This window comes from Rhyacophila brunnea, unplaced genomic scaffold (genome assembly GCF_057557595.1).
Source record: "Rhyacophila brunnea isolate RB1 unplaced genomic scaffold, BYU_Rbru_1.0 scaffold_22, whole genome shotgun sequence".
Classification (NCBI taxonomy): domain Eukaryota; kingdom Metazoa; phylum Arthropoda; class Insecta; order Trichoptera; family Rhyacophilidae; genus Rhyacophila; species Rhyacophila brunnea.
In genome coordinates this window covers 14,692,562-14,713,575 of record NW_028232882.1, presented here as the reverse complement: position 1 = coordinate 14,713,575, position 21,014 = coordinate 14,692,562, and the positions used below count along the sequence as shown (strand labels likewise).

The 21,014-nt window shown below is 32.9% G+C and overlaps 1 protein-coding gene across 1 annotated transcript; it reads left to right on the top strand.

Annotated features, from left to right (window-relative positions):
• The first annotated feature begins 4,574 nt into the window (after positions 1-4,574).
• Positions 4,575-19,150, top strand: LOC147070078 (uncharacterized). The gene is made up of 4 exons (XM_085949798.1): positions 4,575-4,861; positions 9,739-9,888; positions 13,094-13,182; positions 16,715-19,150. Exons 2-4 carry the CDS (start codon positions 9,759-9,761, stop codon positions 17,762-17,764), a joined length of 1,269 nt encoding a protein of 422 aa, XP_085805924.1. The 5' UTR covers positions 4,575-4,861; positions 9,739-9,758; the 3' UTR covers positions 17,765-19,150.
• Positions 19,151-21,014: the final 1,864 nt, after the last annotated feature.

The window sequence follows — 21,014 nt, the reverse complement described above, 5'->3', positions numbered from 1 at the left end:
TGCATTATAAACGTGTTCAGTTTCATGATATGTAATTAAGACATGGAATTATTTTTGTTTATGTGGTGTTATTGCATAATGAATTAATGCGTGTCCATATGGACACGCGTGCCACTTAACACTACAAATTTAAATTATGATTTGTTATCAGTGTTATCACTATATTTTTTATAAAATTTATTATTCTCATTTTGTCAAATTATTTAATTTCTGGGATATGTCTAAGATTGAAGAAAGAGAAATGCTGGTAAATAATGCATTTAATGCACTTTATGAAGCTAGTGATGATGATAATGTCGACGAATATAATATTATTATTTATCTCACCACCGACCAGATCCTGTGGTTTTAACAGATGAGGATGGTGGTGGAACAATCGATAATCTAAATCATAGACCATTAAAAGCAGATACACAAGTGAAATCTAGGAATGCAAGAATATAGATAGACCAATCTGATATTTTATACTGCAACTGGAGATTCTACACGCAATTACACCTAGCTGTACAAAATATTCGGGAAAAATGTGGAAAATAAGAACGCTGATGGATCTTGATAGGATGAATATTCAAAACTATGTAGGGTAAGGTAAGGTAATGTGGCGATACAGGTAATTTGGTGATAGTTTGTATTATTACGTGTATTCAAATAACCTGCCGTCCAAAAACTTTCAAGAATAAGTCATAGATGTCTATACTATTCATTGACTTGGAAAAATTATTTTCAAAGTGTTATCAGTTATCAGTTTTAAGTTGACGTACACGTGTTTCTATAGAACGCTTTTCGGAGAATTGACACATTTTTCAAATAAAATCTCTCTTTTTTCAACATTTAAGCTGAATCAAGGTAATATTCATACTATTTATGTTTTTATAATGGTTTTTCATGGTGCATGGCCTATTATGTTTATCCATTAATACGGTTTTATTATTATTTAGTGAATTTAAACTTTACAGGCTTACAAATATCATAGAAATTTTAGGAGATTTGTCATTTTTCGACAGTTCATTTTTAGGCCACTAATAGGTGTTTTTAAAAATGAATAAACCAGTAAAAAAAATACAACAAATTATTTTATATTGTCATACGGGTGCTTAATTATGTTTTAAAAAATAATTCCAGGTTATATAGACTATCACCCAGGGGACGAAATGGAACGGAACGCACCGGAGCGCCGTTCCGGCTCGTGAAATTTGTAAAACTATCGCTCCGTCTCGTGGAAAAAATATGTTGATCGTCTGAGCTAGATAGGCCATATAATAGAAAATCTGACACCCTTTTTTTATAAAATACACATACGATTTCATAACTATGTAAATATCTTCAGACAATTTGTCGAGTGTTCCGGTTCGTAAATTTTTCCATTTCGAGCGCTGACCAAATTACCTACCACATTTTTTGTTTGCACCTAAATGAGGAAAGAGAAGTGAAGGTGACGACAAATGTTACAGAACGTATTCATATGTTGATATACAAAAAGCGGCAGACCTGGTGAGGGATCAAAAATTTACATCATATAAAGCGGCAGAAGCCATGGGTATTCCATGGTCGTCTTTAAAAAAAATATTTCTAAGAACGAGGGAGAAGATAGAAATTCAACGAAGAATTTTTCAAAAATAGGAAGGCCTTTTCCATTGACAGTAGAAAATGAGCAAAAATTGCTCACATATATAAATAATATGCAGGTGTTGTACTTCGGATTGACCGTTTTGGAGATAAGGGAGATGGCTCATAAAATTGACAAGTCTGTGGGTCGCGATGCTATGTTAAAATCAGAAAGTGATTCAGCCAGTAAGTGGTGGTGGAGTAAATTTTAAGCCAGATATAGTTTATCAGTGCGTGTGCCTGTGAAAAAGAAAAGATATTCTTCGGAAAAATGCCTAACTCCAGTTGGAGAGGAACAACCAGACGTAGCTGCAGAAGAACGAGTAGTTGTGGTAAAACAACGTGGATGCCCTCGAGTTTCTTCACTTCCTCCGCAAGCGACTCCAAAAAACCAATCACAACAAAATGACAACGAATAGATTTGTGGAATATCTGAGAAAACAAATTCTCACGATACTAAGAAAACATGGAGCGAAAGGAAAAATGTCAAACTGGTGCCATTGACAACGTATTCATGTGCGATTTTGTGCAAATTATTATGCTGCATTATAAATAGGTAGATAGGTAGTTAAATCTTCAAAAAAACTCAAAATCATACAATATCACCAAATTAAATACCCACCACCACCAAATTACTTATGCCATCACTAAATTACTTATACCGTTATTAAGTACTTAAACTATAAAAAATCGTGTATTTCCCTGGCTTTTGTGTAATATGTATTTCTTGTAAGGATTTAATTATATATTGTCCTGATATTTCGACGTCTTTTATTTTTCTATACAAAAAAATAAGATTGTAAATGGAGCTTTTTTAAAAATTATCACCAAATAACCTTACTTCACCCTACATCAAAATCAATGGTTCTAGCATATATACGATTTAATGGGTTAAATTATTTTATTCAAAAAAAATAGAAAAAATCGACGCTGTGACTGATTTTTTGAAAGAAAAAGAAACATCCGAATGCAGTGAAGAAAATGCAATATTAGCTTGTGTGTAATGTGTATTGAAAACTATCATACTTTATAGTAATTCTACTAATAAACCATACAATCAAAAAAAAAATGATAACATAAGTGTCACGCGTGTCCATATGGACACGGCTATTATCTCAAAACTTAAAAACGTTATGAAAATTTTATTTTCACTATTCATTCTCTGTTATATTACAGATACATAAAAAATGTAAATAAACAATTTTTGAAACAAATAAAAATTCATGTCACACCATCAACAAAATTGATGTGTCCATATGGACACCTGTGCCACTAATGAGTTAATTTCCTTGTTTTTGTTGGTTTGGTTTTGTTAGGGTGATTATAATTGAAAAATTGGAAAACCCACTGTATAATAATATTTATTCATTTTATATTACTTATTTAAAATGATATCAGTTTTCCGCAGGCACAATATCGACAAAATAAATACAAATAGCCCCCCCCCCATGCCCAAATACCCCGTAGAAATGATCCTTTCAAAACCTCAACAAAATTAACTAAACGCAGTCTTTGACTAAACGCAACAATGTCGTTTTAAACTTCCCTCCATAACATATCCACCATAGATAACAATATAATATTATAGAGTTATAAACATGTAAATTATTATTTAACAATTTTTTATTATTAAATTTATTACTATACCCTATACAACAAAAATCGAAGATGTTGAAAAAATGTATGAAATTGAAGGAAAAAAGTACCAATGATCCACATATGAAATAATTATCTGTAAGTGGTTTTGCATTACAGGTTCATCTGCAAAGAAATTACTCTACTGATATGACATTATATAGGTACCGGTAGGGAGTCCAATCTCTTTGGAAGGTAGGTATTATTTGCCAATTCGCAGGGTGTCTAAAAAGACAATCCGTCATCATGAGTAGATAAGCAGGTAATAATATGACACTGGAATTATTATTCAGTTAAAAAAAATCATGTTAAACTGTGTTAAACTCTTTATAATTTCACTTGAGCAAGTAATCAAATCACAATGTCCATAAAAATGACCGCCGTAAGAAAATCGGTATGGCAACTGAACGATGTTAATATTTTGTGGAGTTTATCAATTTTAACAATACTTCATGCGCTTGTAAAGTAACAACGGATTATGATTATACCAATAGACTCTGCCTATTATAATGTCTATGTTTGGCGCGAAAACTCTGTGGTCATTGGATTTTTCTCGGTGTCAATAAAAATGCACAATAGATAAATAACGAGATTTCATGAAATAGTTTAGATAAAATAGTAATGAAAAACCAAAGAGATTCAATTGGACGGTGGACAATCTTTGTGAAAAGAAAAATACCTGTCAATTATTTTAAAATTGGTCATAATAAGATTGTAGATAATAATGTGATTGCTTAATGGTGAAAAAAAAAGATTCTTGTCATTCTTTATTAATGTCACTTGTCACCAGATTGTTTCAATTTGATATAATAATAGGTACCTACCTATTTTATTTGTGGAGCTATTCCTAATTTTCTATTGTCTATGGATATTAAAAGAGATTTCTTTGGTTATTATTTATTTGTCTATGGATTTCAACAGTGTTCAGTGTTGCCATGTCTACTGAAATTTCAGTGATCAACTGATATTTTTTGCCAATGTATACTGAATTTTTGATTTTTTTTCGAAATTCAAGAAATCTACTGATATTTGTGTTTCTCCATAATTGTAAATTAACTGATGATTCTTTTAATAATAAACTTGAAATGATTTACGCATGACCTTTTTTGATGTTATACACTTCTAAATTGACATAAAAAGCATTGTAACTCTACCCAAGAGCGCCATTTTACCCATTAATATCATCATTGTTTACAATAAATTAATATTATTAGTTATTGTTATTCTTATTAGTTTTAAATCATATCTAATTACCACATTTTTCAAAATCTACTGATATTTTATGAAATCTACTGAATTTTTCTTCAAAATTTACTGAAATTTTAAATTTTGACTTGGCAACACTGACAGTGTTTGTGGTTGGTTGTCAACTTTGTCATGCGTGAGTCTTTAACGTTGAATTTCTTTCTGTAGAACTGTTAAATAGTTTTGAAACTCAGTATTTATTAAATGAGCGACAGTTTGTTCATAGTGTATCAAAATTTACTTAGAGTATCTATATTTGATGAATTTTCAGTTATTACAATTGTGCATATTGCTGTCATAAAAATAGTACCTACCTAGTCAGCAAATTTGCTAACTTCCTAAATTTGAATGAAGTGGAAAAATTATCGCTTCGCAGGTAAATTTTAGTTTACTTGTAATTTCATTATGGTGTATTCTGTATTATAATTATTATTATTATGTTCTCCATAGTCCTTTTCTACGTCGATTGCATCATAACATACCTAAAATTCGCAATACTATTATTACTCGTGTCATAAATATGATTAAAATGGGGTCCGGTAATTGTATGATAATACTTCTTAATATTATCGTCGGTGGCTCAACAATCTAGGGCGGCCGGCCCTAGCCTCCTTCTCCAACAAAATAAACGTAATACATAAAATAAAAGTAGTATGATCAAAGATGTTGCATATTATTTTGGTTCCCTTTATGCGTCGATGACATTGAGCTACTTTACAAGCTGTTTGTTGGCGAATTTAAAAGCGGACGAGTCAGCTAGTGCGATTGTGATGATGACACACAAAACTTTCCACTCCCTCAGAAGCCACAAGCTAGCGACTATTTTGACAGGACATAGTTCATTTATTTTACCGGTCAGTCGCCACTCGCTCTACTGCGCAGACGCAGTAGGCCCACACGCCAGCGTGTAGCGTGTAAAATAGCCCGGCTTTCAACTTTTCTCAGTAGATTGTTTACAATCTGCTTGTAAGCTTGTTCGATGATGACACTGGGCGACTTTACGAGCAGATTATATATTCGCCAACAAGCAGCGTGTAAAGTAGCTCAATGTCATCGAGCCTTAAGCCTCAATTACATTGAGCTTCTTTACGAGCTGTTTATTGGCGAATTTAAAAGCGGGCGATTCAGCTACTGCGATTTGATGATTACACACAAAACTTTCCATTCGCTGAGAAGCCACAAGCCAGTTTTTTTACCGGGAGGTTGGTACTGCGCTCTACTGCGCAGACGCAGTAGGCCCACACACCGGCGTGTAAAGTTGACCGGCTTTCAACTTTTCTCGGTAGAGTGCTTACAACCTGCTTATTAGCTTATTCGATGATTACACTGGGCGACTTTACAGGCAGATTGTAAATTCGCCAATAAACAGCTCGTAAAGAAGCTCAATGTAATTGAGGCTTTAACAACATAGGTGATGAAAATAATGTTATTTCCCAGTTGCTATGCAACAAATAAACAATGTCATTTTGACATATTATTATGAAATGTTCAATAAAAGTTACTGGCCGGAGCAAACTCATATTTAGGTAAAACCAGGGGGAAGTATCTTCCATAAAAATATGATCCCCTGTGCTCAGTCATCCAAATAGATGGCACTACAAACACAAAATCGCAATGACAATTCTACATGATAATTTTCAAAACAAAAGGAATCGTGCGATATTTTTTGAGTTGAAATAGAATTGGTGTAAATAAAATAAAATATAACATGATGTACTTAATAGTGTCAGAATAATATTGATGTTCAGCATTTTTAAACCACATTGATCAAAAGGTTTTGCAATTCGACACCTGATAAAATAAAATAATGGGTAAGTCTACTTTTATTATAATACTACCCAGTGCAATGCCACTCAAAGAAAGTGTTTGTGTTTTAATTCTGTTTATTGAAGTGCTTTTGGATACACAATATTTTTTGTCCGTCTGGTGCGTGCACGAATAAATCAGAAAGTTTTTCAACGAGTGAGCAGGCCACATACAGTTGTCCATGTGAGAAGCATGGATTTTCCAAATTTGGTATAGGAGGGCATTCGAATAGAAGAAGATAGTTGTTGTACTAATTCAGAAACCTTCACGGGCGTGCATACAACAACTGACCAAAGTTTCATTACAATCGGATGAATGTTATAGGAACGTATATGAATAGATTGAATATAAGATGGTTGTACTAATTCAGAAACCTTTGCGGGTGTGCGCACAACAACTCACCAAAGTTTCATTGCAATTGGATGAATGGTATAGGAACCTTACAAATAAAAGAAGAAGAAGATGGTTGTACCAATTCAGAAACCTTCGCGGGTGTGTGCACAACAACTGACGAAAATTATATCGCAATCGGATGAATGGTATAGGAACCATACGAATAAAAGAATGTAGAATGAAGAAGAAGATGGTTTTTCTAATTCAGAAACCTCCGCGGGTGTGCACACGACAATTCACCAAAGTTTCATCGCAATCGGATGAATGGTATAGGAACGCATACGGACACACATAGACAAACATTCATTTTTATATATTACATAGATATGTTTATACTTAAGGCGAATTCTTCACTGAGCCTTTTTTAAAGAGGCACCTAGCGGAAAAATACGAAGCTTGCAATTTGAGACATTTTTTTGATAATTTACACTTTCAACTGTATTAATGAATACATATGTATCTGAAAACATTAAAAATAAAAATATTTTTTATTTTAAGTTAAAGACAAACTTACAATTGTAAAAAATGTAATAAAATGTGAATTTGTTCTATCGGTCCGCACCCTATTATTACATATATTTTATGGTCATATTTATTATTAAAATTTAGTTTATTAAGTTTTCTAAGCATCACCTAAGCGATTTTTGACAAATTCATAGTTTTAATATTTTTTATATCTATTTTAAAAAACATCAATTTTTATAAAAAATATAAATGTGTATAACTTGAAATCCTTTTTATTTATATTAATATAAATATTTTATTTATATTTATAAAAATAATTGATTTGATATAAATAAAAAGGATTTCAAGTTATACACATTTATATTTTTTATAAAAATCGATGTTTTTTAAAATAGATATTAAAAATATTAAAACTATGAATTAGTCAAAAATCGCTTAGGTGATGCTTAGAAAACTTAATGAACTAAATTTTAATAATAAATATGACCATAAAATATATGTAATAATAGGGTGCGGACCGATAGAACAAATTCACATTTTATTACATTTTTTACAATTGTAAGTTTGTCTTTGACTTAAAATAAAAAATATTTTTATTTTTAATGTTTTCAGATACATATTTATTCATTAATACAGTTGAAATTGTAAATTATCAAAAAAATGTCTCAAATTGCAAGCTTCGTATTTTTCCGCTAGGTGCCTCTTTAAAAAAGGCTCAGTGAAGAATTCGCCTTAATAGAAGACAGTCCCTTGGAAATTCTCAGAATAATGTTAGTACCTATTGTAATTTTGACATTTGCAAACCAACCAATGTGAACGTAAATATGTAAAGAAGTTTACATTTTAGTTAATTACTTAAGTATGTATATAAAATGTCTGATTATATTTGCGCCTTCTTACAAAAGTGGAAGTGGCGACCATTGTCATTATATTTTTTGATATTACTTTTTAAAATTATTGTTTCAGAATCTCCATTAATATGTTGTCGATCGTTGGATTTTTGTTATTGTGCTAAAAATAAATAAAAGTCGATATTTCAAGTCTGTTATTAGTTATTGCAATGATAACAAATTATGTAATAATAGTAATCATAACGTACTAGACCATTGGTGGTAATTATTTGTCAGCACTTTCTGTCAGATCGATGACTTCATAAATTTCCTACGTGTAGCCTGAAGATTTCATTGTAAATTTTCATCGCTTGCTGTAATTCCGCGCAGCTAAAACCCCAACGATCGACAATATTATATTAATATAAATTCTGAAACAATAATTTTAAAATGTAACGTCAACAAATAAAATGACAATGGTCGCCATTTACCTTTTTTGTAAGAATGCGCAAATATGTACGATTTAAAAATAATATGTACCTACCTATAAATTAATATCACTTAATATTCTACCTGCATGCTAGTATTGTCTATAGCAGAGATTTCCTATATTGTGCCCGCAGCCGCAAGTGTGTCAGTGGACATATTTGTGTGCGCAATGAAAAATGATGATAAAGAATCTAATTAGCTATATTGTTTATTAAACATAAATTTTTGTGAAAACTTTTATTAACCGTTATTTTGTATACATTTTCGAAAAGGCGGTAACAATTTCCTTGTTTCCAGTTGAGAACCCCTGGTCTATAACTTTTATTATTTTATGTCATTATAATATTATGTAATCATTTTTATTCAATAAAAATATTTATAACTCAAACTTGCATTTGTACTAATTATTGTTGGTAACCCTGTATCGTGCTGAAAAAATGTTAAGTTGTAACCATCGAATGACGCCAAATCCAACAGTGATTACTTACTAACTCTGCCAAATCATGTGATTACAATCAAGCTCCGCCACCTCCAAACGGGTTTTGCATTTTTTATACCGTAAAACAAAAATGTTTCGGCAATTTCTTGTTAAACCACAAAGATTCATACTTTTTAACATAATACGTGTATTTTTATTTGTTTAATTTAAGCATTTAATTTCCTTAGACAGAAAATGTCCGTTTGCCAAAATTGCTTGCGTATGGATTTGGCGGGTATTGGAAATAGACACCTCATATAATATATGCTTATATGTATGTATATAATATTATTTTTAACAGTACAACAGGCCATGAGGCCCAATGACAGTAGTGTGGTGAAACAGCAGTGTAGTAATAGAAATGAAACAATCGTAAACACCCAGAGTTTGAGAAAAATCACATAAAAATATAGTGACCTCACTGGAATCGAACCCGGAGCTCCCGGATAAAAGGACGGCGTCTTGCATAGTAGACCATGCGGACCGCCTGATGATTGATTGTACGCAGGTTATTCCACTCATAACGACGATTAATGGCATGTGGCGTGTCAAAATAAAAAAAATAATAAAAACCGATTGCATCATAATAAATTTGCACTCGCCGGGATCACGATGAAGGGGGGGGGGGTTACCTGTACTCCATTACCTCCTTCCAGTATGGGGCCATTATCCTATGTGTCACCTATCTCTTGAACATTCTCCAATTGTTTTGAATAATTCCGAATATTATGCCATGTATTCAGTGTTTGACCTTTTTTTTATCAATGATGTAAATATATTTTTCATCACCAGGAGTGTGGAAATAATCCATCATGATGAATACCACGATGAACAGCAATGTGGCCGAGGACTGGGAGGACTTATTAGACGTCTGCGATCCTGACTCCATTGATCTTATGCCATTCGAACGGGTACCGACACCTTCTGTACCCCTTAGCTACGGTAATATATTTTCCTGATATACTGTTGGATAAATGGATTGAAGTATGTACAAAATAGAGAGAATATTAATAATTACTTTATCTGGCGATACTCGAATGTTGTTTCGGTGTTTGAATAGATTATGCAACAATTTAAATAATATTTTTTATCGATATACTGTTACTGGTTTACACTTACGTGGGTGAAGTCGGCGAAGCGTTGAGCGGCGCGTGCAACTCAAACGTATAACCGTGTGAAAATGTTCGTAGAGAAAGTTTTTTTTTGTTTATACCGTTGGGGTCACTCGGGTGTGTGGTGTTCGATGTGTAAGTTGAGGATGATGATAATGCCGAAGTCTACGATGTAGCGGGGTGAGATTTATTAGCAGCGTATCGGTACAATTAGTATATTATACATGATAGTTACTAGCTAAGTACTCTGATTCGAGTGACATTGAGATAAATTGTTCTTCGTTATTTATACAATAAAAGTTAGTACATTAACATTAAATTCTGTTACATAATCATATTAAACTAAATATAAAATCAGCGTTTTAAATTGAATAGCGAAAAGAAATATTATTTATTATTATAGTCGTAAGCAAATACTATGAGAAATGTTTATTCAGCTCATACACTTAATGGTATAAAGTATTAAATTCGGTGGGAATGTATAATTGTAGAGTAACTTGATATCTTAAACAATGGATGAATTTGATAGTTATTATTCTGCCGCTACAATACGTTTGAGTTGAACGCGCCGCCGAAATCGCTGCGCAGGTTTCTCTTATAAACCGCACCGCGTCTTCAATTATCTTTGAAAAGTCTTACCACGAATGAATAAATTGACATAAGACAAACAACAAATATCTCATTAACATACATTGTCAAAAAATATGTATCATATGAAGTACATAAATTATATAATATTACTAGCTGACCCGGCAAACGTTGTTCTGCCATATAAATTATTTCTAGTGAATATTTTGGTTGTTAAATAAAAAATAACGAATGTATCCTAAGTGTGTGGGGATGGGATCTATGACAGAAAGAGGAATGGAGCGCTGTAGACGATGACCGCCGATAAAAACAAAAAACACCAACCATTCATTTTCTCAATTCAAAATGAGTAATGATGTTCATAATGAATGAATTACCTGTGGCGGGATCTCGTTGTTTAATGTTTATGCAATATCCGTCTTGTCCCTTCCAGAAAATTAGCGGATATTGGAGAGCGTCGTATGAACGCTGTGTGTCAGCGATGAACTCCAGATTATTGTTCCTTCTTCGAATCACAATTTCTCGCGTCGATGTGCGGTCGCCAACCATGATTCCATCAATGTCGTCAACAACAGGCGCATTGAATCGACGCACGTGCTCTCCAGCTGGTGTTTTATCAGGATTGATGACAATAGCGTGATTGTCACTTTGCAATTTGTGCATGTGTGCTTTGAAGAATTTCAATAATTCATTGTGCTCATTCAATAGGGCGTCCAGTTCGCCGACGATGCACCTGGCATTTGGCGAATTGAGGTTATTGTAGCCGCAACATGCATCCCCACGATTGATGTCCTCACCGCCCATGAAGTAGATTTGTAAAAATTCATGTGGTTCGTTTGGCATTGGCAGCAATGAACCTACTTTGTGGTATACTTGGCCTTTGATTTTGAACGTAGAATGGAATTGTTGACCATTTGCCGCAGTATTGTAAACTATATTTGTTGCTCCGAACGAAGTCATTTGGAAGCATGAATTGAATGTGCGAATGAACTTCAGGAACAGGTTTGAATCTGGAACCGTGCCGATGAGCAAGCCGTTCCATGGTTCTGGTGGTATCTCAATTTCTGGTAGTTGCACTTTTCTTGATGCGCAACACATCCCGGCTGACTCATGTTTGAATTTGAGCGCATGACAATGGGGACATTCTTTGTCCATAGCACCAATCAGCACTTTCGGATGAGCGGAATATTCAATATCTGACTCGTACTCGAATGCCAGACGAAGGAACGAAGCGGATGTAAATGCTCGATGTACTGTTGTCAGTCATTTGCTCTCCGTGTGTTAACTACGAACCGGCGCGCTTGGCTCCGTTCCAATTGTCGTTGTTGATTTCGTTCAGCTCGTGCCTCTTGTGATTGAGATGCACGCAATTGTGACATGCTCACACGCACGTTTTTTGTTATCTTGTTGGATTTGTTCGTCTGTTCTTTCTGCTCTACTATTTCTCATGTTTGTTGCTTTATTCGTTCGACGGCCCAAATGGCCCCCCTTGCGTCTTGCTGGCATTGTGCACTGTAATGCACGCACACAAAAATAGATAAATTAAAATAAATCGTACAAAATTTTACACGCACTGCGTTGTGATATGCCAAATGAAATGTCAAAATGACGCGACGCTTCTCTTGAATTCTTCTCGGACGTAGCGCCATCTGTCATTCAACAACATAAATAATATCGTTCTGTTTGAAATACGAACGACGGTTAAATTTGTTCCTACAAAAATAATAAAATCGCGATTAAAAAATGGGAGGGTGGGGGTAGGAGGGTGAAAATTTGGGGTTATAAGTATTTTTTGATGCCCAATAATAAAAAAAAAAAATTGTCAAAAAAATAAAAGAAAATTTTTTCTGGATAGAGATACCCTAATCACCTAGCGGTATGAAATATACTTGTTGACCTATTCTCATACCTAACAAATATACGTAAAAAAATTCATAAAAATCGGTCGAGCCATTTCGGAGGAGTGCGACCACAAACATCGTGACACGAGATTTTTATATATATAGAGATATACCTATGATAAATTTACCATAAACCATTCTGTAATAACAAAAATATTTTATTTATTTTTATTTCATCTATCTGACATGCGACTATTTTTTCAAGATTTCTCATGTAATTTGACACATTTTTTTAGAAAAGGGGTGCGAGACTAATCAATGCGCTCCACAGAGACATATACATTTTCAGTGATGTGCTGTGAATTTTTGTTTTTGAAGTTTTATTGTTCAAACATTATTTATATTTTTTTTTATTAGAACCAGTCTTTTTTCAATTTAAATTTCATGTTGTGAATGTCTTGAATGATTTATTATGTACTTATACGATTTTTTTTTTAAATAAATTATAAATAAAAAAGGAAAAAGCAGCCCCAGTTGTAGAGTATGGTAGGGTCAGTGTATGTAGTGATGTATTGACTAATCTTATTTTTCTTGCAATATTTTTAGAAGATGAGATGCTTTCTGGAGATGAGGAGAATATTGATCCAGAAAGTGCGAAACAACTTCAAGGAATGCTCACCTACACCCTGCGAACTGTGAGTATCAATTTATATAATCTCTCAGTTGTAACAATTTATTGTTAGGGCCGTATGTATGAGATTCCCAAATTCTTTATAAGCTATTTAACCGATTTTCCATCGAATAGCTTATAACACTGTTTGTAACGTAAGCGATCTGACGTCACGCGCCATTAAAAATGGCTGCCTCAGCTGTCACTTTCAAATGTCATTTTAATTTTGCATTCATTGCAACAAACGTTTGGTTGAGGCCCTTGTTCGTTTTGTAGATTCTGTAAAACATTTGCGAACTTTAAAAACAGTTCCTAGTCGTGCTGTTTACAAAATACGTATAATTTTGATCCCTAGTCTATAATCTAGATAGTAGGTAACTGATAAAATGCCTCGTACCTATTTCGCTTGCAATATTTCTCATGGAGACATAAGATGGACTTCCGTAAGATTACGATAAAATATCTCCGCCAAACCACCGCAAAAATATGTACCTACTGCTGTATCTGGCATTAAAATATACAATTGGAAGCATTCTGCGTTCTTCAAAATATTATGTTACCTACCTACCTAGTTAATTATTGTAAGATAACTGTAATAAACAAGGCACAACTCTCAAATACACTGGAAACATCAATAGTGTCATACGGTGATTGGTATAAATGATAATATTATACAGAGATCATTACATATTATTGTCTAAATCATTTGCATTTTCTGTCATTTATTCTTATTCTGTTTTGACATCAGCTCATAATAATTGAAGTGAAGTTAGTCATAATAATATTCAGTATTGCCACCAAATGTATTCAGTGTTGCCACCAAATGGAAAAGTTTACTGGCAATACAACCTTTCGTACAGTGGAATAATTATAAAATACATGTGATAAAATAGCTGATAAATTATTTAAAGTTCATAATAATTATTCATGTATAATTATTAAATTTATATGGTACCGTTCGGACACTTTCAGACACATTTACAATTTCAAAATTTTGAATTATTTATCGGGGAATGAAATTTTATAATACGAACACCATGACACATGAGATGTAACATTCGTGACGTCACTTAACAGCTAATTACGTTTGTACTCATGCATACAAACGTGCAGTATATAGCCTATAAGGTTTTTGGGAATCTCATGCATACGACCCTTAGTCTATTTCGCCATAATTATTGTCCATACATATTTTTGTAACCAATATTTTCTAAGTCACTCTTTAGTTTACGTGAGTTATCGGAGATTTTGTATACTTGTACGATCGATTGACCACACAAAATATAGTAATTTAAGCACAACACTTCTATAATTCTTCTATGAGTTCAGGACGAACTAGTGACGAATATCCTATTATATTTAGTCGCTAAACTTTATTATATGTTAAAAACGTCACTTTAAATTCATAAATTTAATATAAAAAATAGAACATGTTCAAATGTATAATCGGGACGTAGTCAGTATTGCTAGACAACGCTAATTTTAGACAAGGATAAGCGATCCGTTGACTAACCACATAGTAGGGTGGGCGGTATCTGAATAACAACCACACATTAGACAAACCAGCATCGAATGATTGTTTTGTATCGTGGTTTCTTGGACATTTAAAAAACAATATCGTCTGATTTTTTGTTTTTGTTTTCTGTTTTTAATGTTGCCTCTACATGCTCTCTCCTATGGGTACTCTTTACTTTAAGTCATGTAAATTCAGTCAAAGTACATTTGAGTGCACGGCGACCTCAGTTGTGGGTAACTGCTTCAGAGAGATATTCCCAGTCTTCACATGCTTCACATCAAACGTCCTGTGATATGGTCGATTAAGACCTGCGGGTCTATTCTATACACAAGGCGACTATCGACCGTTAAAGTGATAAAGTGATGGTATTTATTACAAATTGAAAAACAGAAGAATGGATTTCTCATACAAATGAACAATAATATAATATATAATATGTATTTAAATATCGTATAAATATAGCCGTAGATGTCAAGGGAGTCAAGCCACAAATTTGGCAAAAATGAGTAAAGTACGCAAAAGCATTTTAAAATCAGCAAAGATGCAGTGGTCAATGGATTAAGCCACAAAACACTTTTGAGTACATTTTTTGTACATTTCAATAATTAGTGGTCAAGAGATATAACACACATAACTTCTAAGATACTATTTTTTTTAGTTATTTGTACAAAATAATAAAAAGATAACACCACAAAGTATATTCTATGTTGAAAGTTTCACCATTATATCTTTAAAAACAAAAAAGTTCAATAAAAAATGTTACTTTTCTTTGTCACACAAAATCTTTGAGTGCCTGTTTCTCAGCAATATGATTTTGTGGACTGGCTCCCTTGACATCTACGGGGACGAGATTATGTATGTACTTGAAAAAAAAAGTGAACTCCCAGTAAAATAACTCACCAGTTGCCACTGCTATCTGATCAGTATTTTCTTTTGAAAATTATCAATAGTTTTGTTGACTCGTCAGATTTACGCGAACTTTGCCAATCTTTGTACCATGTCAGTCGTAGTGATTCTAATTATGCACAAAATTCTTTTATTCGGCGCTCTTGTTTAAATTACAATATGTATTTCTCCACCGTTGATCCTTTCAATAATTCACTTGTTTCGTTTAAACGCGCTATCTCGAGAATTTTGTATAATGACATTAATTGAACTTGAAATGTATGTTTTTTCCATTCTTATTATTCACTTTTTTGTTCCATCTTAGATTACTCATAATATTATGTTAACTTCAATGATTTTTAACACACATTTATATGTTATTTTTTGTTTTTTTTATCTATAATTATTCAATATTCTTTCTCATTTATCTTATGTAATTTCTCTATGTTTTATGTTCTTTTTACTCTCTTACTTTCTCTATCTTGTTAGGCTTAACTATATTATAATTTATATATGGAAACTTTGCTGGTTGCAATATTTTTTTTCTAATCTACTTTTATACATATTTGTAATCTAAACTGTTTGTTTTCCTAAATAAAAATAAAATAAACCAATAGTTGTGGTATATTTTCGGCGATATGACAAAATTGTGCACACTTTTTCATTCATACTTATTTGTTTTCGTTAAAATGACATATTACACATATTGTAGGTTCAATTTTTTAAATTCATTAAGCCCTGCCTAACCAAACTATAATAGATTAAAAATATTATTCTATCTATAAAATATCCAAAGTTTTTTTTGACTTTTATCTATTATGGTTTTCGCAGGGTTTAATTGAATTTTTAAAACTAACCAACACCATCTGTAAATTGTAGTCTTATTTCAATGAAAACAAATACATATGACTGACAAGTTTAGTGTGCACTATGGTGGATCTTAACAGCCCACCTCCACCCTTCGCCGCTGATGCATAATATGGGAATTTCCTCACCCCGTGATCAGTATTGCACTCGTTGCTTCTCGTTGCACTCGTAAAGCGCACTGACTGGCACAAATATTTTTTTCCAATACGAATGTTCTGAGGGTATTCTTAATTATCCATGTTCATTATTGTTAGATTAATTTTTAATGTATGGTTTTTTTATTTTCTAGCTCGGAACCGATTATACGAATTCGTCAATCGAAATGGCTTTCGGTATGAATGGGAAGCTGTTAAGAACAATTTCCCCAGAGATTTTCCCAAAAACACCTAGTGAACATGATACAGAATCTAGGATTGTGCCCGAGGAAAATGAAACTGTAACGGTATCGCCCGAATATGTAGATGATAATATAATGTCGGTTGATAATATTGATGTTAATTCTCCAGCTGTATTGTTATCGGATAATGATACCGTTACTGAATTAAAGGAAGACGATTGTCAACCTGTTGAAGGTTTAGCCATGTTTAGCTCTAAAAGTATCCCCCCCATCTCACCGCCCATCGGAAACCATTCAAATCCAAAAGATGACAGTCGAGATGACCGAGTCCAGATGAGTCAAAGCGAGATGGTGTCCATTGCAAAAAGAGTAAAAAGAAATGTCGCACTGTCCAGCATCATGGCGACCTTGATGAACCAGAATTCGGAACTTTTGGATGAAACACCACAAAAAACGGCTGTGATAGATTTAGTGGACAATAAAAAGGTAACAGTCGAACCCGGCGCCGAACTCACAGATGTGGAAGACAAATTGATAGGGAAATCCTTTGCATCTGATAAATTTTCTAACGGCCATTTTCAGAGTTCGGATGAATCGGATCGTTGTGGTAGAATGGAATCCGTACCACCACCGGCGTCGATGTACCGCACCACCGTCAAGAATAGATTTAACATATTTGACAAGAGTGTCGCCGCAGAACAAGCAAAAGCACACATCTGGACGTCGAACAGCGTTCAGTCGACTGTGCCTGATAAAGTATCTCCGCACGCCTACGAGACGAACAAAATAACTTTAAATACGTCGAGTGCCAGAAAGCCGGTCCATAAATTGTCTGAAGAAGAAATTTATAACAATCTTCTTGAGAATCTCAGCAAGCCCAAACCTAAATTGGCCGCTCATTATTCTACCGATAGCTTTAAAAATTTCACTCCGGTCAAACCTAGAATCACTACCGTGTTCGACATAGCGCAAGTGGAAATTGCCAAATTGAAAAAGAAATAATATTACATTCAAAATTAAAGTGTTGTTATTATCTGAGGATATTTCGTAGATGTCATTAATACGAATCGGCTGATTTAATTGTGGAAAAACATTTGTTGTGTATTTGTATTTTGTAGATGTGATCAAAGAGTTGAAGATGTTTGAGGAGGCTTCCGTACGGCCTAGGCAAATTTATCTTTTGATTTGACTGTTTATAAAAGAAAACTGACACCATGCTTCGGGTGATTAATGGTGACAATATTGTTCCGGGCTTATGAAAAGCGGATAAGATTTCTTGATATTTTTAATGTTTCCAGAAAAAGTTTCAGGAGTTTTTTGAGGACCGATTTGAGTCATGGCATCACTGAAGAAGAATTTCGAAGTTTGCGCAAGTTTTTAATGTTGAAATGTTGAGGTTGACATTTCTATAACTCAGTTAATCCAAAACGTCAATGAAACAATTCAAAACTATCTATGTAATCGTTATAATGTAAAATTCTTACGCGATTTCACTACATGTGTTGAGTGTTTATAGATTATAATCACGCTAATAGGAAATTATTCTGGTATGTTGTCTATACTGCAAATCTCACGCTCAGTAGTATGATTGATGGTTCTTCTTCATTTAACGAAACTCTTTGTGTATAAAGATTCTTCCGCTCAGAATAGAATTGAAATTTTTCTTTCCGTATTAGATCCGAGACAACCTTTTTTTAATTTTTTTCCGAGCTTCCGATCTTCGATTTTTCTTATTCAGGTCTTGCTAGTATAGCATTCTGTATTGTTTTTTCTTCGTTCTGTATTGTATCGACCGGGGTCGATCTGCCGCTCCATTTTTCTCGTCCTAGTTCTTTGTTGCCATGTACATTCGACGAACTTTACGAGTTCGTATATCCTGCGGGTTTTAGGGCGTCCCTATAGGCATTTAGTGCCCCTCAAGTATCATTGTATGACGGCATTTGTCTAGAGGTTGTCCTTCGATATTTTGTTATCAATACTTTTAACATATAAAAATAATTCAGTGAAACTCGCCACCGATTGCACCATCGCAATGTGACCGTGGCAATAATTGTGAACAATTTTGAGAAGAATGCTACTCGATAAGATGGATTTGATTTTGAGTCGGGCGGCCAACACTCAACAAAAGGCAACTGCGTGTCTGAAAATTGATAGCAAAACAAAAAGTTACAATTTTTTCAAGTGCTCGTCTGATCATATTGTTTTTCCATGATTCTCCCCGATTGTTACCAAACAGTGTTGATACATCTCAAATCATCACAACTGCAATTTCATAATTTTTATCGAACAAATGTTTAATTATCTTGTGTTGAGTGTTTCTTACGTGTCTCACGATATTTCGTTTTTGTCGATATGCAACATCGATTTAAACTCATTAAAACTGTTTACTGTCACAAAAATTTTCCATTATTTTAATTATAATATGTGCATACAAAATTTTATTGTAATTTAATGTTTAATGTTACATTTACATTTAATGTTAAGTGACTATTGTACATAATAAATTCTATGTCTATCTATGTATCGACCGATGGGCTATTAACTCCACTAAGTGACCACATTTTATATGAATTTTGAAGCGAGACTAATTGCGTTTAATTTATCCTGGCCAAGGGAAAGGCCAACAATAATGCTTGAAATGCATAATTGTATTATTTTGACACCTTTAATTTTCATTTCTTAAGTAATGTGGTCTCTTAGGTTTTTAGCTTAATTGTATAAATGTTTTTTAAGACAATGACTGAAAATATGACTTTATAGAGATAATTATGTACCTAATATATATTTTATTATGTGATAAAAATATTTGAATCACTCATTTCAGACACAATATATATTCCAAAAATTATGTTAGGTACTCATAGGTAATCAATTATTTTAAGTTAAACACACGTCATGTAAGTCTATTTTTTCCCAAATATATAAACAAATGATAATTGAAATTCTAATGGATTTAAGTTTTATACTACAGTGAAACCCCGATTCAACGATTTTTAAGGGACCCTAGGAAGAAAACAATAAATGCGGGGCACTATATAATTTTTTTTTTTTTTTTTTAACTCTTTTACTCCCAGCTGATTTAGCCTAGCATATGCGAAAACTCCCAAGCGTTTTTTGACAACAAATCGTCGATTTAGTTTTTTTTAAATAACTAATTCTACACATGTTTTAAAAATTTGAAACTTTTTTTGTGTGTTCTCAATGGTGTATAAAGCAATAATAAGTAATAATATTGATAGTTTACATCAATAAAACAAAAGAAAAAAATAATGTATCAATATTTATTTAGAAATGAACGGATAAAACTATGTTTGAACAACAAAACAAGTGTGACAACATTTTTTTATTTATAATTGATATATCAAATTTTATAATATAATCTATCCTTATGTAGTAACAGAAAAAAAAATAAACATATTATTATTTCTCTATGAAATAGAATTTTTATAAAGTAATCAAAAAAAATCGTATAGTGTCAAGGTATTCAAGAATATTATTCAATTCACGAAATCGCAAGAGAATTCGATACAGTATCGACGACTAACTGATATGGAATGAAGTAATTTCAAAAAATAAGTCTCAAAGCACTAAATCATTTATAATATTATTTATATTCATGTATTTTTTCACCATCTTACCAAAAATACAGTGGCATCCATTGTTAGTTCAAAAATTACAAATTTCATTTCGTAATGTGTAAAGGCCGGATCTTTCGAGTCTTTAACCGTCAACCCATAAAAAAACACATTAAAATGGTGGACGAATCCAATATCCTAAGGAGACTTTTGCCCAAATGATTCTTAGTATGGATTTCTACAATTAGTCAGTTGTTTTTTCTGGCAGCTCAGGTGCGATGATAATTATTGTAATTAAAATAATCGTCTTGCCAATATTATAATGCGAAGTGTGGCCACTTCAAACGAATTCAAATTCGCAAATCGCAATTAAAAAGATCGCATTACAAAATTGATGTTTTGTTTTATTGCAGGTAAGTAATGGTAAACCATTTTTATAAACTGCGTGTAGAATATGTTTTTCATAATTAAATATCGAATAGCTTTTGCGTACCTACCATTAATATAAATACAAATATTGAAAGATTTTGTCCGCTGACCCGTTTTATGTTCTAAATGTATCATATTGATACCTATTAGTATTACCAAGTGACAATACCGATATCGCAAAAGTACCTACATATCTTTTATTTTGTTAACTGTTAATTCATGGTGGAACTGCATTGTATAATTGTTTA